At 46.8% G+C, this 17,756-nt stretch overlaps 1 protein-coding gene across 2 annotated transcripts; it reads right to left on the bottom strand.

The window, feature by feature from the left end:
• Window positions 1-11,058: 11,058 nt before the first annotated feature.
• On the bottom strand, window positions 11,059-14,884 carry LOC136476739 (serine/threonine-protein kinase D6PK-like). Of its 2 annotated transcripts, none has more exons than XM_066474676.1 (3): window positions 14,560-14,884; window positions 12,534-13,564; window positions 11,059-12,248 (listed from the first exon to the last, which is right to left on the bottom strand). In XM_066474676.1, the coding sequence occupies exons 2-3, from the start codon at window positions 13,352-13,354 to the stop codon at window positions 11,369-11,371; spliced, it is 1,701 nt and encodes a 566-aa protein (XP_066330773.1). In that variant the 5' UTR covers window positions 13,355-13,564; window positions 14,560-14,884; the 3' UTR covers window positions 11,059-11,368. The 2 variants fall into 2 exon arrangements, with proteins under 2 accessions (XP_066330773.1, XP_066330774.1); XM_066474677.1 differs by lacking the exon at window positions 14,560-14,884 and adding an exon at window positions 13,871-14,519.
• Window positions 14,885-17,756: the final 2,872 nt, after the last annotated feature.

The raw sequence follows: 17,756 nt of genomic DNA, 5'->3' as shown, positions 1-17,756 counted from the left end.
GTGGGAGGGCTTTGGTTAAGCTCACAAGGTTGCTATGTCAATGCAAATGGGCAAGGGAGTGAGCTTGAGCTGGCCATGGGGATTAAATAGAGAGCCCCCAAGAATAGAGCCATTGGCTCTCTATTCCCTAAAAAATCAGGGCGACCAGACGCACCAGTCGAATTGACCGTACATAGGACCCCAGCGTCTGGTCCTCAGACATTCGCCATGTGTCCCCAGCTTCAAATGTTGATCGTCTGATCTCAACGGTCATCAGTGCACTTAAGTTGTGACCGGACGCACTACAGTGTAGGACCGGACGCATAGTCGCCTAGCGTCTGGTCACTTCCAGTAAGGTTCTAAAGGCAGAAATTCTCGACCGGACTCGCCCAACGTCTGGTCACTCACCCTCTTTTTTTGTCTGCCACCACATCAGTAGGACCGGACGCTGAATAGTTGAAAGGTTCTAATGGCTAGAGGGGGGTGAATAGCCTAATAAAATTTCTACAACAACACTTAACAAAGTGGTTAGACAATTATGAGGCGAAGCGAGTGTTGCGCTAGCCTACTTAAAATGCAAGCCACCTACCACAATTCTAGTTTAGATAGTGTCTATTCACACAATAGCAAAGACACTATCCTATGTTAGTGTGCTCTCAAAGACTAACTAAAGAGCCACACCAACCAAGCAAGCAAGCTCTCACAACTAGCTATACTAAAGAGCTTGTCAACTAGTTTGTGGTAAAGTAAAGAGAGTGGTTAGGATAGTTATACCGCCATGTAGATGAAGAACCAATCAATCACAAAGATGAATAATAATGAAGACCAATCACCTCGGAATCAATGATGAACACAATAATTTTTACCGAGGTTCACTTGCTTGCCGGTAAGCTAGTCCTCGTTGTGGCGATTCACTCACTTGGAGGTTCACGCGCTAATTGGCTTCACACGCCAAACCCTCAATAGGGTGCCGCACAACCAACACAAGATGAGGATCACACAAGCCACGAGCAATCCACTAGAGTACCTTTTAGCGCTCCGCTGGGGAAAGGTCAAGAACCCCTCACAATCACTGCGATCGGAGCCAGGGACAATCACCACCTCCGCTCGATGATCCTCGCTGCTCCAAGCCGTCTAGGTGGCAGCAACCACCAAGAGTAACAAGCAAAATCCACAGCGAAACACGAACACCAAGTGCCTCTAGATGCAATCACTCAAGCAATGCACTTGGATCACTCCCAATCTCACTATGATGATGAATCAATGATGTAGATGAGTGGGAGGGCTTTGGCTTAGCTCACAAGGTTGCTATGTCAATGAAAATGGCCAAAGATGTGAGCCACAGCCGGCCATGGGGCTTAAATAGAAGCCCCCACGAAATAGAGCCGTTGTACCCCTTCACTGGGTACTCTGCGCTCTGACCGGACGCTCTGGTCCACTTGACTAGACCCTGGGCTCAACGTCCGGTCCATAGATGGACGCCACGTGTCATCGCCTTCAAACGTTGTTCATTAGATTCCAACAGCTATGACGCTGACCGAACGTAGCAGCTTCAACTAACCAGACGCTGAACCCCCAGCCTCCGGTCGTTTCCAGTAAGGTACCGACCTCGACCAGACGCGTCCGGTTAAAACTGACTGGATGCTGGAACCTCAGCGTCTGGTCGAGTACAGTAAGGGTCGAAACCTGGTTTTCCTCGACCGGACGTGTCCGGTCCACCTCGATCGGACACAGCCCAGCGTCTGGTGGTAAACCCTAACCACTGTACCGATAGTCAACGCAACCGGACACAGGCAGTCAGCATCCGGTGCTTCTGGATTCAGTGTCCGGTCACTGGACCGACGTTGGCATCAGCTCTGTTCTCACTTCTATCTTCTCCATCCTTGCTCCAATGTGCCAACCACCAAGAATTTGCATCCGGCGCAATAGAAAATAGGCATTTCATTTTCTCGAAAGCGCTGAATCCCGACCCAAACCCATCTCAACCCTGCACACACCTTGTGCACATGTGTTAGCATATTTTCACAAATATTATCAAGGGTGTTAGCACTCCACTAGATCCTAAATGCATATGCAATAAGTTAGAGCATCTAGTGGCACTTTGATAACCGCATTCCGATACGAGTTTCACCCCTCTTAATAGTACGGCTATCAAACCTAAATGTGATCACACTCTCTAAGTGTCTTGATCACCAAAACAAAATAGCTCCTATGGTTTATACCTTTGCCTTGGGCTTTTTGTTTTTCTCTTTCTTCATTTCAAGTTTAAGCCCTTGATCATCGCCATGCCATCACCATTGTCATGCTATGATCTTCATTAGCTTCTTCTACTTGAAGTGTGCTACCTATGTCATGATCACTTGATAAACTAGGTTAGCACTTAGGGCTTCATCAATTCACCAAAACCAAACTAGAGCTTTCAACAGTGTTCAGTCAGAGTTCGGTCACCTACGTCTAGTCTTAGGCCGAGAGTACCACCTTCTTTTAAAATTGACCGAACACTGGAACCCCGAGTCCGATCACTTTGAACTCAATGTCCAATCACTGTTTGACAGTGAAAAACACCTCATTCGATTCACCAACTTCTCCACCCTTGCTCAAATGTGTCAACCACCAAGTGTATCACCTTGTGCACGTGTGTTAGCATTTTTCACAAACATTTTCAAGGGTGTTAGCTTTCTACTATATCCTAAATGCATATGCAATGAGTTAGAGCATTTAGTGGCACTTTGATGACCGCATTTCGATACAAGTTTTACCCCTCTTAATAGTACGGCTATCGATCCTAAATGTGATCACACTCGCTAAGTGTCTCGAACACTAAACCAAAAAGCTCCTATCAATTTCACCTTTGCCTTGAGTTTTTTGTTTTTCTCTTTCTTCTTTTCCAAGCCCAAGCACTTGATCATTACCATGGCATCATCATCATCATATCATGATCTTCATTTGCTTCACCACTTGGAATGTGCCACCTATCTCATAATTACTTTGATAAACTAAGTTAGCACTTAGGGTTTTATCAATTAACCAAAACCAAACTAGAGCTTTCAGTGGGCCGTTCTCAACATCGGTAGCGCGGGCTCCACCACGAGCACTCCATCCCACCCTGCATCCCCAACGCCGACAGCGTGGGCGCCGCCACGTGCGCCCCGCCCTGCGAGATGGGCTGGTCCTACGAGGTGCCAGTGGTTGCGGCTGTGCTGGCTTGGAGCGGCCATGGCGTCCGTGCCACGTGTGCTCTACCATGGCCCACACCAACAGCACACAGATGATGCGATCAAGCGAAGCCTCGCGTGCGCTGACGGGTGGTCGAGCGGGCGGATCGTGCGCGGCGGCGGCCGGGTGAAGGGTCGAGATGGCGGACTAGAGGGGGGGGTGAATAGTCTTTTCTAAAATTAATCGCGTCGGCTAACCGATACAAATGCGGAATTAAAACTATCGGTCTAGCCAAGACTATACCCCACTATATATGTTCACTAGCACCTTGCAAAGATAACAATTATGCAACAAAGGTGCCGGGCTAGCTAGAGCTCACCTAACCAATGCTAGGAGCAAGGTCACACAAACCTATGCCTCTAGTACTTTAAGCAACAAGGGAGCTCCTACACATGCTAGTAAGCAAAAGCACAAAGCTAACTAAGCTCACTAGCAATGCTCAATAACAAGGCAACCAATGCCTAATTAGAGAGCGTAAATACTTAGCTACACAAACTAAGCAATGTGACTAACAAGGTTACTAAAACCAAATTAGCCACGCAAGGGAGCTACTTCTATGCTACACAAGCAAGAAGGTAATTAGCAAGCTACACAAGCTATCTAATTACAAGAGCAACTACACAAGCTTAATATGTATAAAAGTAATTGCAAGCTTGTGTAATGGGGATGCAAACCAACGGGAAGAACAAGGTTGACACGATGATTTTTCTCCCGAGGTTCACGTGTTTGCCAACACGCTAGTCCCCGTTGTGTCGACCGCTCACTTGGTGGTTCGGCGGCTAATTAGCATCACCTGCTAAGCCCGCACGTCGGGCGCCACAAGAACCTACCCCTTGAGTGAGGGTAGCTCAATGACACGCTTTACTAGAGTTGCTCTTCATGCCTCCCGTGGGGCGAGCACAATGCCCCTCACAAGCACTTCTCCAGAGCACCGCACAAGCTTCTTGCGGGCTTCGACGGAGACCACCACCAAGCCGTCTAGGAGGTGGCAACCTCCAAGAGTAACAAGCACCACCGTCTTGCAACTCGATCACCTAGTGCCACTTGATGCAACCTCACGATGCAATCGCACTAGAATCGCTCACTCACACAATCGAATGATCACTATCAAGTATATGTGTGATGGAGGGCTCCCAAGCACTCACAAGCATGGACACTAAGTCCCTTGAGGTGCTCCACACAGGCCATGGCCGAAGGCCACTTCTATTTATAGCCCCAAGGGCTAAACTAGCCATTACCCCTTCACTGGGCAACGGTCGGGCCGACCGGACGCTCCAGTCGTGTTGACCGGACGCTGGACCTCAGCGTCCGGTCGCCCGCAGACGGCCACGTGTCCTGGTTCCAACGGTCACTTGACTTGATCGGACGCAGCAGCTTCAACTGACCGGACGCTGGACCCTCAGCGTCCAGTCGTTTCTAGTAAGCTCCCGAGCATGACCGAACGCGTCCGGTCGAACGTGATCGGACGTAGCACCAGCGTCCGGTCACTCTCCAGCTACTGCTACACTCCATGTCAGCACGACCGGACGCGGGCAGGCAGCGTCCGGTGCTTTTGGATCCAGCGTCCGATCACTTGACCAACGCTAGCATCTCCTCCATTCTCTTCACCCTTGCTCAAGTGTGCTAACCACAAGAATTTACATCCGGCGCAATAGAAAATAGGCATTCCATTTTCCCAAAAGCGCCGAATCCCGCCGAGCTTGCAAACACCACCTCCTTTGTAAATGTGCCAACACCACCAAGTGTACACCACCATGTGTATATGTGTTAGCATTTTCACAATCATTTCCCAAAGGATGTTAGCCACTCAACTTGCCACGCTACTCGATCCTAGCGACAATGCAAAGTTAGATCACTCGAGTGGCACTAGATGACCAATATGCAAACAAGTTTGCCCCTCTTGATAGTACGGCCATCTATCATAAACCCGGTCATAAACTTCTCTACACACCTATGACCGGTGAAATGAAATGCCCTAGGTTATACCTTTACCTTACGCATTCCATTCCATCTCCTCCAATGTTGATGCAACACATGCACCAACACGATCAACAATGATATGATCCACTTCATATCATCACATGATCATATTGGTTCATCGATCTTGACTTTACTTGCTCTTCACCGTTGCCATCGTCCATCGGCGCCAAGTCTTGCTCAAGCTTCACCGCCACGTGGTCCATCACTCCAAAGCCTTCGACTTGCCCTTCACGCTTGCAACCGGTCCATCAAGCCAAGTCTTGTCTTGATCTTCTCCACCTTGATCACATGACTCAATGTCATGTCTCATGTGCAATAAGCTCCTTCATCATCACATGTGTGAGCTTTGCAACATCTCCAAGCCATTTTCACCTTCATGGCATATGTTGCTCACACACATGTACCTGTGGACTAATCACATGTGTATCTTACATAAACACAATTAGTCCACCTAGGTTGTCACTCAATTACCAAAACCAAACAAGGACCTTTCACCGGGATGGTGGGCGGCTCTGGGAGCGCAATGCAGGAGCGCAACAGAGGAAGAAGGTGCCCATGTCACTTATAGTTTGGCCCCACCAGGCAGAGAGAGAAAGAAGGGAGAGGATAGGGTGAGAGAGAAGGGTATTTTGGACATCACTATCGGTCGGGTCCACATGTCAGGGCTGTCAATCTGTAAAAATCAAACAGAAGGTGGACGGAATGGTTAGGAGGGCAAAAAAAGTTCGACGATGGCACCAAGGTGCGCTCGAACTTTTTAGTGGCATGTATGCTTTGATCATCTTTTATAATGGCACACATGTAAAGTCTCATCATTCATTGATCCCTCTCTAGACAACAACACCTAGCAATCACTCTCCATATGCCTAAGTCAGCATTAACCACTCTCTAACCATGGATATCTTTAGCACGTTGCCATGGCTTGGTAGTCTTCTCCGGTGTATATATGTGAGCTTCCTAGACTCCAACATATCTAAATAACCAAGTGGTGGTGTAGTTTTAACCTCAACAACTCAAACTAGTCATTGCATCGTCACGATGGCTTACAGATTTACACTCACGGGATCATTTTTGGTGTGTAACACAACAACTAGTCGCCGAAGACCCACTCATACCAATATTGAACACCGGGTGATTTGTTGTGACCATCCGGCGTGTGTATAGAAAGCTCAGCTCACCAAGCTCAATGCTCTGATGTGTTGTATGTGTACACACATCCTCCATATCCGGCTGTAGCAATTTTTGTGGGATTTTTTTTTAGAATTACACAATCCAACACGGACACTCATAACACACAATCTAATTTTTAATTTGTCCTAGTGGCCGGCTTTTCACCTTAGCATCCAACACCTACTAACACATATCCTCTTGATAAACACGTTAGCTAGCCCAATTGACTATATTATTATATTAATCATCAAAATCGCAAGTATATGGCCTATACAATAGCTTACATACAAGGGCCATATGATTAGCTACAAACTTGAGTAAGGGACGACATGCATGCATTAGGAAGTCTTAGGACCCGTCAATATCACGTATGAATAGATACAAGATACAAGTCAAATGGCCGAAAGAAACAAGTGGGTGGTCCAGTACTGTTCATTGGCAGTGATGAGGGCTGCAGGCAGCATCACATGCTGTAATATGGGCACTGGGCAGCCAGCAGGCCACAGGTCAGTGTCGTGTCCTGCAACTTGAAGAAGAGAGAAAAACAACTTTGATGAATAGTATCACAAAACAGTGCACAAGTTGGTGGAGGAATGTCCTAGCTAGGACTTCCGGACAGCCCCTAAACTTACAACGTATATAATTAAATCTAACTACCACCAACCAAGGAGGATCTATCATCATACATAGACTTCATTATTGTTGTTTTTATATATATATAACAACGCCGGAAACCACGGACGAATTAGATTACAGATAGATAGATAGATTGCGTGTCTATCTTCTAGCAGCTCCATCCATGGGATGAGTTGGCCTTTGCTCCCCTAGTGGCGTTGAAACCTCAACTCTGTCCGCCACCTTGTGCTTGTGCTATTTAGCTACACCCACATGACAATGACGCTTAACTCCCACCTGCTGCCTCTTCTTCATCTAGTGTGTGCCCATGTCATGCACTTTTGTCCTCGGTTGTCATAAAAGCAGTTATGCATATCGACATTAGACACACCATAAGTATGGACATACCTTGTCAACTAATCTATCGTAACCGAGTTACCACCAACTAACCTAGTTAATTACTCCTACTATCGAGCTTCCAATTTCCAAACGGTTGCCGTCCGCATTAATTCAGAGACGACGACTCCTTTTGCTACTTAAGCATTACTTGTGACAGTACAAAGAAAAAAAAGTTTACTTAAAAAGAAGGTCTAATGAGCTCTTGTTTCCTCCTTCGACACTGTTCCATTCATCCTTGATCTGATGATGAAGAACCTTCTGAGTGTGATTGGTTGCTCTAATTTGCTGCTGCCAGACTCTTGTGACACCAATGCCCTGTTCGCTTGGCTGATAAGCTATGACTGAAAGTACTGTTGGTTGATTTATTGTGAGAGAAAAATATTGTTCGTTGGCTGAAAAAGTACAGCTTATAAACCAAACGAACTGGACGAAAGCATGCATGGTAGAGCATGCATTTGCACTGGTATAGGCTACTAGGCGCTGCTACGGTCTATATTGGTACGAACAGATTCCCATTTGCTGCAAACCTCGGTGGGTACGGAGTATTATCTAGTAGGAGTACTATACATACATTAGGCTCAATCAGAGAGAATTCAGAGCTAGGAGAGGACTTCATTGATGATGATACTTTGATAGCAAGGGTGGCAACTGATGACAAGTCCAAGAACTACTTTATTTTCTCCTTATAGTTGCCTAGCTATTACTGGTTCGGCAACAAAAAATGAGAGGACGTGTCGAATCGCGAGAAATTAATTGAAGCCACAAGTTTTTAGCTAGCTGGCTGGTTCTCCTTGTGAGCTAACGTACTCGCACTCGCTAGCAAGCAAGTAGCAACGCATGCATGCGTATTCCACGATTCTTTCTGCCGGGACGACGTGGGGCACAGCTGTGCACAGTGCACTGGATCCAAAGCATGAAAATAATATAGTATATAGTCTTTGAGGTGAAGTTGAGTTTTGTACTCACTCCGTCTAGAAAAGAAAATGCAACTATGGATTACGCGTCGGTAAAAGCATACTATTCACATTTACGGCTCCAAAATAATTTATTATGAAAATAAATTTTGTAATTAATCTAATAATATTCATATGATATAATAAATATTAATACATTTTTATTTATAACTGATCAAACTTATCATGATACTGTGCTATAATTACCTTCTTTGCAACGGAGTACAACAGCAAAATAAGAACACTGCAGCATTGCGTCGGTGCAGCAGCATGCAATGCATGCAGCCGGTAAGTACGCTGGTACTACGCGTACGGCTGTCACGGATCCTTCGGAGTGAGTGACCACACGTCGGCCATGCCACTGCCAACTGGCTACTACTGGCCTCGGCATGTGACTCTGTTTCTTCATCCTTGAGCCAGCATATTTTGGTTTGGTTTGGGTCCCCTAGCTCTCTTTTTGGCTCAACAATAGCTAGCTAGTCACAGATTCAGATGAGACTCGCATCAGCTGAATGTGAAAGCCTGCAGAAAAAAACCTTTTCCAAAAAAAAAAACCTGCAGAAAACTCTCTCTCTCTCTCTCTCATCAGCTGAATGTGAAAGCCTGCAGGAAACTCTAGTGACGCTCAGCTGACTAGGCGTCTACACCAAGAATGTATCAACGACAATGCCAAATATGCCATGAGCTAGCTAACCGTGCCTCTTGCAATGTCAAATATGCCATGGCTCGCTCACATCCACTGGCTTTGCTTTGCCACTTGTCAGTCCATTTGTCTTAGAAAAAGACATCCATGGGCATGGCCCGAGGGGAAAACGGGAAGCAGTGGTTAGTTGTTTCTTGGCGACAGTGCCCGGTAGCAAACACAGTCTATATTATTTTATTCTTGGCATTGGCAAATATAGTAATGAAACGTTTATAATAAAATGGAACGATCGGATCGACCATGCGACCTATTTAAACGTGGGGCGCAGAATTTAAAAACCATTGTTGTATAAAGGGGTATATCTATTTGTATGGTTCGTTCATTCGTCACTCCTGTAGCGAGAGGTGAGAGGAGGGTGGGGCACGGCATCGCCGTTGTGTGCGGTGATGCGGCATACACTAGAGGTGTGTTTGGTTTTCCGGTCTACCTCTTGCCTAGGCTCCAACAATTAATACTATTGCCCTGTTTGCGCTGATAAAACATGACTGAAAGTACTGTTGGCTGATTTGTTGTAAGAGAAAAATATTGTTCGTTGGCTGAAAAAGTACGGCTTATAAGCCAAGCGAACATGACGTCTTGTTTGGTTTTTTGTTTAGAGCCTGAGGCCTGGCCTAGCTAGGTAAGCCACCGACCACCCCAGGCTAGGCTTGCTGGAAATACGAGGGGTGAGCATTCCTAGCTGATCAGGCTTGGCTACATAGTTGTATGACGTCTTCTCAGCACCCCCAAGTCCCACCTTCGCTTCTACCCCTTGTCGACGCATTGTCCTCATCGAGAGGGTTCCTCGATCGCCAACGCGGCCTCGTCGCCGAGGAGCCATCCTCGCCGAACCAGGCTTTTGCATCGCGGGAACCAGGCTTTGTCTACTCTTTTTCTTTGTCTAGTCTAGCTTAGTTGACTAGCCAGATCGGGTCTGATAGCGCAAGTACTCACCCCCTATAAACAACCATCTATTTGATCTCGGAAAAAGCATACGGTTGCTCTCTCCTTTCTGAATACTAGTCTTAAAAAAAGGAAAGAAAGGAGCCAAATAAGGAGATTAAATCATAAGGCGATTGAGCATGCACATGCAGATGCGACTATTCATCCCGCGTTTCACTGCAGATTCTGTGGCCCTCTTGGCTCATGGACCTCAAATAAATAACTGTGGCATGTGGCACGCGGCCCACGCTGCACCGCGGCAAGCCGGCAATGCCGCGAGGACTTGAAACCCAAATTGAAACGGGGGCAGGGGATGGAAAGAATTGGGATACTGCGTTGGGCCACTAGCACTACCTCATGGAGGCCCAGACCGTTTGCGCCTAAAAGGAATCCGATCGGGTCGGCCCACCACCGTGATGAGGAAACAAAATTGGATCGGTTGTGATTTTTATAGTCAGACTAGAAGAAGATATATATACGACAACAATGTCGTCGTCTCATCGCCTCCTTCGTCTTCAACCAAACCAGAATTCCTCTTCTTCTTGTTGTTCGTTGAAATCTTCAACTGTGCCATGATGATGGTATATCTTGGCATGTTCTTTGTTATATACGCAAAGCTGTTTCAGTTAACAGTTTTCAAATTGCTAACTGCGTAATTCCCACAATGTTACACATAATTATTATACTTATGTTTGAGAGAATTTTTCTTGAACAGCATTACTTGCCCCGCTTGCGCTCGAGTTTCATAATAACAAAGTTACGGTGTTTCCAGTTTGCGGATTCTTGTACAGAGTTGGTTCGTCACCACCTTGTTCAACATAGCTGCTAACTTTGGATCTGTTCATCGGTACACCTGAGCATCTTCTAAAAAAAAAAACGTCTGTGCCATTTTCCTTCCCAGTTTTATACATGCTCTATTTCTCACACAGATACCATCTGCATCAATCGAACACATGGAAATAGACCAATCAAATCGTTGAGTTCAGATGCTGGTTATAATCGCAGCTCTCTCTCATTCCAGCCAATAGACTGCAGCAACCAGACATGCATGATTTGGATTTCACATAAAAGATTACAAGAAACAAGAACTATCAAGTGTCTATGTAGTATCAGACAAGCTCAAGAAAAGAAATTCAGTTGCAATTGATATGCCAAATCAAACAGGATTTACAATGCCAGGGTGAAAGTATTCCCCTGTGTTCTTTAAGCACCACAAGATTTTCTAAAAAATTGCAACATTGACCCGGTATAAATTGGGTCATTAGCAGTTCAACGGTGAGGGAAAAAGAACAAGAGCTACTTGAGATAGAGCTACAGCTTACAACAGAGCATCACCAGTCATCACAGTATACGCCTCCGAACTGATCTTCCTCCTTTCATACACCAGCTTGCATGCACCGACCCACATTACAAAACTGAAAGGAAAACAACTCTAGAAGAATTCAAACTCCAGAAAGTTATCTGGGCCCTTCTGGTTGGCGGCTGGAGCAACCCTATCATTAGCTGGGGCCGGCTTCGGTGGGCGATCCAGCTCAACAGGCTTTGGTACATCTGGAGGGCTTGCACACCGTATCAACGCCCAATTCATGCCCTCAAAGAACGGGTGCTGCTTGATCTCTGTAGTCCCTCGTTTGTAGCCAAGACGATGCTGCGGGTCTTTGACCAGCAATCCTCTTATCAAGTCCCTAGCTGAGAAACTCACAATTGGAGACTCTGGGAACCGCAGGGGCTGACCAACAACGTTGAAGAGTGTAGCCCGGTTTCCTGACCCCTTGAAAGGGGTCTTACCAAATAGGAGCTCGTAAAGGAATATACCAAAGGTCCACCAATCCACAGCACTGCCATGGCCTTCTCCCTTGATTATTTCTGGTGCCAAGTACTCATGGGTGCCAACAAATGACATAGAGCGAGCATCGGTCGGCTCCGCAATGAGCTCGGGCAGTGGGCTAACTTGGTTGACAATCTCAGGCTTCGGCTTTGGCTTCTTCTCCTTCTTGGACTTGGATTTGGAGGAGAAAAAACGGGGACCAAAGCAAGTAGTCGGAGCAACACACGCGGGCTGGATGCAGGATGGCTCGATACAAGCAGGCTGCACACAGTATGCTTGGTTGCTCCTCTGCAGCGCATCTGGTCCAGGGTTGGCAGACTTGACAACAGTAGGGCTTACGTCACAACGAAGTGAGAGGTCAAAATCAGAGAGCATGATGTGCCCATCCTCCCGAACAAGGACGTTCTCCGGCTTCAGATCACGGTATATAATCCCAAGCATATGCAGGTACTCCAGTGCGAGGAGAACTTCAGCTACATAGAACCTTGAAGAAATGACTATGAGCATATTTGTAGTATGATCTGAGGTGTTGGATTATATGTAACAGTAAAAATATACTACAATACAAGCTCCAAGTAAGGGATACATTCAGAGGCGAATGCCAGGATAATTAAATATGATCAAGCTACTACACTGGACAGTACTAACAGAAAAGGAGAAAATGGAAGCAGCAAAGAAAAATAATCAATATAGGACTAGTAAACTTCAAAAGAAAATTAATATTTGCAATATATATACAAGTACTGTAATTTTAAGAGTTGAAACATACTTGGCTGCTTGCTCTGAAAAGTATTTTCCAGGCTGCCTTTGTCGAAGGGTGTGCAGGTCCCCTCCTGGACAGAACTCCATCACCAAACATGAGAATTTATCTGTCTCGAAGTGGGTATACAGTGTAGGAAGAAACGGATGGTCCAAAGATTGCAGTATCTCCCGCTCTGTCTGCGCTCGAAGAAGCTTCTTCCGGCTCGCCAATGACCCTTTGTCCATGACCTTCATGGCAAAGTAACTCTTCGTGCCATTCAATTCAGAGAGGTACACGCTGCCAATATCACCACAGCCCAGCTTCTTAAGCAGCCTAAAGTGGCTCAAACCCAAGATGCCATCCCTCGACCTTATCACTCGGATGGCTTCCCACCTAGAATCACTCCCCTTGTGCGGCTTCGTCGTGCTGCTGCTCATGCTGCTGCACGAGCTCTCATCGCTGATGTTGCTGCCCGCGCTCGGGCGGCACATGCTACTCTTTCCACTCTCTGGAAAATCAGCCCGGTCGCTGATCTTAGCACTGCCGCTGGTCTTCCTCAGGCTGTTGGCCCCATCGCTGGCCTTGGCAGAAGCAAAGCTCTCACTCATGCTGCTCTTCTGCGACGTATTCTTCTCCTGATTACCACCACTGCAGTCCAAGCTCTGGATATCCTTCACTTCCCCAGAATCGCCGTGCGGGGTTGGCGGCTCGTCCAGGACACCGCAGTCTGAGCAAACACTGGAAGGACCCTTGTCCAGCATTGACGCAGAAGACTCTTGCCGCCGATGGGAGGCCTTTTGTTCCTCCAAGACATTCTTAGCGGCAGCAAGCTCCGGCGCCCCGTCCATTGCTTTCTTCTCCTCCTTTGCAAGAACTGGATCCGCAGCCGCTGGTTTAGTAGCCTGGTGCCCAGGCACGTTGTGCTTGGCAGCCTCCACGGTCTGGTCACAAGGAGTTCCAGCAGTGCAGATCAATCAGACGAGTGAAGATCCAATTTTAACTTCACTTTATACAAAATCTAGCAAGACTGGTCACTTCTCAATTGAGTTCCTTGGCATCTACAGAAACAATGAAGAACAAAGAACAGAATTTATATCAGCAGGTAGTATACTGATAAGAGCCGTCTTAAAAGCAGAGTTGTTGACAAAGAACTGGTAACTGTACAGGAATTTGAATTTAACAGCGGACACAGGAACACATATCAAACACCACAAAATTGCTGGGAGAGACTAGCAGCCCACCCACCGGGTGAGAACTGGGAAACCTAAAGCATTCATAGAAACGCTCAAATAACAAGCTGCTGCAGCTGCACGCAAGATTTGCGGGCAGGGAGCAAGGAGATAGGCGCAAGCAAGCAGCCGCACCTAGAGGAAGCCCGAACCACCGCACAGATCCAGCACCCGGCCCATTGCATCAGCGAAGAAGAAGCAGCAAAGGGCACCCGGCACAGCACTATGAACAAGGCCCCAAAGATCACAGAGAGGCGCCAGCGTTTGGCAGGAAAGGAGACGGGGGTGGGGGACGAATGTGGGCGTGGCTCCACGAGGGGCCAGGCCGGAACAGGAGATTAATAAGATTAGCAAGAAAAGCGCTGGCTAGCTGCAACCTGGATCGGAACAGGTGGCGGAATCACGAGCGCCTCCCCGCTTTCTCCCCTCCCCTTGGAAAGGAAAGGAAGTGGATCACACCGGAATCACAGGAGGTAGGCACGGCAGGCAGGCTACGAGCAGCACGCACATCGACATCGGACATCTGCTAGGCGCTGAACGTGGAGCGGAGGGAGGCCATTAAATGCGTCAAGAAAAAGGGAACAGAGGTACAGAGCAGATGAAGAAAGTGACGGGCGGCGGCGGCGGCGGCATTGCATCGACAGATGAACAAACAAGAAACGCGAGAAAGAAAGAAACCAACGTTGGAGGAAGTGATGGGGGAAGGAGGGACGGACGGCACCCACCCCACCCCCAATCAGTCAAATCAATCAGAGTCAGTCAGGGACGCAAGAAGCAACCATAGCCAGGGCGGGATGGGAAGGAAGGAAGGGCAGCGAGCGTACCTCTGCTAGGGGAAGGCGGCCATGGCGGCGGAACGGAATGCGGTCCTGCGTCCTGCCCGGCGGCCGGCCTGCCTCTGCCTCCGCTGATGCGCGAGCGACTCCTATACAGGATTTCGCTGCAGAGTGGTGGTGGTCATGTTGGGGATGGCGAAAGGCAGCAGATTAATAAAGTGGGGGCGGCATGCTCCTCCAGCGGCGCTGCCACCTGCCGGTGCGCGGTGTGGGGAGGGAGTAGGGCTGCGGTCAGGGTCAGTCAGAGGGGGCAAGGTTGTGCAAAGACGAGAAGGGTCAAAGCTATGGCTTGTTGGGCCTTGGGGTGCCCCTGTAGGCCTATATACAAGTGGCGTCGAATCGATCTGGGCGTGCTCTGCTGACCCACTGTCAGAGACCAGAGAGCACTTGGTGGTGCTTTGTTGTTCTTTTCTCTCTGCTCCCCTTTCTTTTTCCTTTTTTTTACTCACATGTCAGATGTTCACTCACTCACTCACCCTCCTCGAGGCCTGGGCAACCGTCCCAGTTTTCAGTTTTGACCCACCCAACCCAGGGTCACTTTCTGGCAAAAAAAAAAAAAAAAACCAGGGTCACTTTTGGGTGCAGACCCCCAAGGTGATTACTGTATTATCCAACAGTAACTACTGCTACCGTAGTTACTGAGCTACTGGTATAGTGGTACTCTACTTCTAAAAAAAAAAGTAACACGAGGTAGGAGTAGTCCTACTCTTTAGCAATGGCAGGGCTAAAAATTGGTGGAGCTAGAAAAAAATTATGTTCTTTTGGTTGATAAGCTAGTTGATGTTGTTTTATTGTGAGAGAAAACAGTGTACCATGGATGATAAGTCGTGCTGATAAGTTCAAGCGAACAGGGCCTAATCAAAAATGGTTTTGGCTTCACCGTTTTTTCTTCAAAAGTCGTTTTTGTGTGCGCGCGCATGTTTAGCAAGGCTTTTGATTAGACTGATAAAGAAGCCTCAACAAGAAAAACAGCAAAATAAATGGCCAAGATACAACTCCCTCAATCCTAGAAAAAATGAAAATATGGTTTCTCAAGATCGTAACAATCTCAAAATTGACTAGGTTTATGTGCATGGTAGTATCAAAAACTGTAGTATCTTTTAATAATGTAAACTAGATTTCATATATTTTTTAGCACAAAAAATACTAATACTCTATATATAAGTGATCAAACTAAGAAATATTTAGCTTTTTAGGGAGTATAGCGTTTTTCTCTCGTAACAAATCAGTATTAGTCGACTTATCAGCCGCATAAACTATCAACCGAAATGTATTCTTTTAGCAGTGAGTGAGTAGCGTTTCTTGTCAGCAGGTGTGTACCGTGCTTCAGTCAGCTAGTAAACGGCTCGACATGGCGCATTTCCTGACAGGATACCAGGTCGTACGACGTCTGAATTCAATCTACATTTCTACGATTAGTAATAAATAAATAGTCAACGTTTTTATTGCTCCAGTGAGCCGAGAGTTTAAATAAACATGCCAAGATGGCAAAGATGTTTGTTGCATAGCGAAACTTGTTTATTTTTCTTTTTTCTTTTTCCACGGCATTTGTCTCGTCTCTCGTCTGGACTGGAGGGCAGATTGGGAACGCAGGTTTTGGTGGCTCCCAAGCGGCCAAGCCCATAGCATAGGAAATGGCGGCAGGGAACAGCCTTGAATCACTCGCTGTCCCCTCGCCCAGTCGCCCGTGCCCCCCGCCCGCACCTTTCATTTCTTTTCGCCCTCTCTCTTCTCGCTCTCACTCTCTCTCTCTGGAGGGATGGATAGCCGTCACTCCCAGACGTAAAAAGCCAATTTCTATGGACACTAATTGTATAGTTATCTAAGCGTTTTTACTGATGTAAAGAGAGAATAAAAATCATAGAAATTAGATCTAAGTTAGAAACTATGACTATACGAAAATCAGATATGAAGAGATATGATTGGTAGAGAACAGAGAGAATATACGTGATTGGATAAAAAATTATTCGGTAAAAATTATTTATTAGGACTATGGTTTCTATACATAGTGTCTATAGATATTAATAGGACAGTTCCAATACGTTATTAGTGATGGTTTTCTATGTCTATACACTATAGCGCACTGTAGCGTGCAGGAGTTGGAGCGGGAGAAGAGAAAAAAATGAGCTTCTTAAGCTCCGGCGCTCTCTGTGAAAGAGAAAAGGAGGAGAGAGAAAAACAACTCCGATGAACCGTGTCGCTATAAGAGATGAATGGGAGAGGAGCCGGAGGCCGATGAAACGAGCTCTAAATCCGGCTCACAAGCTGACTAAAGCTATTTTTCTGTAGGAGGAAAAAATACTGTAGCAGATAAGCTGGCCGATAAGCTCAAATAAACAGGCCCAGCCGCAGCCACCTCCCTTCATCGCGGACACGGCGCGGTGGAAGCCTCCATCCCCTTTGGTCGCGTCTACAGTTCAGCGGCGGTGGGAAAACGCCAGGGTAGCCTCCTGCTAGTGTCCTACCTGCATCGACCCCCCTCACCGTCACCGAGATGACTTTCGGTGAGACATTTTTGTATTTTTGAGCTGCATGCATCGATCCTTAATTTAGTCACTCTGTTCGTTTATTGGTTTCAGCCAGCCCAAACCAGTTAGTTAATAGTGTTTTTCTCTCACAACAAACCAGCACCAGCCAGCCTAAACCGGCCCAGAAACCAACCAGCGAACAGACCGAGTAATTGCGTGTGTTATGGTCTTCTAGAACATGTCGTGGACTGCAGAAATGTGTCAGCGTGTGTTCTGAAATGTGGCGGCGTGTGTTCTACAGAAATAGTTGCCACAGTTGATCTATCTTTTTTATGCTGTATTTAAGTTATCCTTTGTATGTACAAAGCAATGGAAATCGTGGGTTGAGAAGCGTAGTTTCTACTAGGTATTACGGGCTTTTTCTCTCTTGGAAAGAAACTGTCGGACTGCGAGTAGACCTGTACTAGAGCCGCCGCTAATAAACAATGGTAGTAATTTGCGCGCTAACCTCGAGGCACAAAGCACCGCCCATGCCTCGGGAATTCGTGCCCGCCTGTCTTTTATTTTTGAAAAACAATTTTATATTATAAACAAAAAAGACATAACCATTAGGCAATGGTCGAGAGCTTTGCCGTACTCCCTCTGTCCAAAAGAATATAACTACCAATTGCGTGCCAGCAAAAATAGTTCAAAAATAGCTTCAAAATAATTTATTAT

This window comes from Miscanthus floridulus, chromosome 8 (genome assembly GCF_019320115.1).
Source record: "Miscanthus floridulus cultivar M001 chromosome 8, ASM1932011v1, whole genome shotgun sequence".
NCBI lineage: Eukaryota > Viridiplantae > Streptophyta > Magnoliopsida > Poales > Poaceae > Miscanthus > Miscanthus floridulus.
This window is presented reverse-complemented; position numbering and strand designations above follow the sequence as displayed.

Excerpts from the sequence above, each read along its gene's own strand:
- LOC136476739 (XM_066474676.1), bottom strand. The coding sequence starts at position 13,354 with ATGGACGGGGCGCCGGAGCTTGCTGCCGCTAAGAATGTCTTGGAGGAA. Across the intron at positions 12,249-12,533 it reads TTTTCAGAGCAAGCAGCCAA|GTTCTATGTAGCTGAAGTTC; the intron begins GTATGTTTCAAC and ends CATTTCTTCAAG.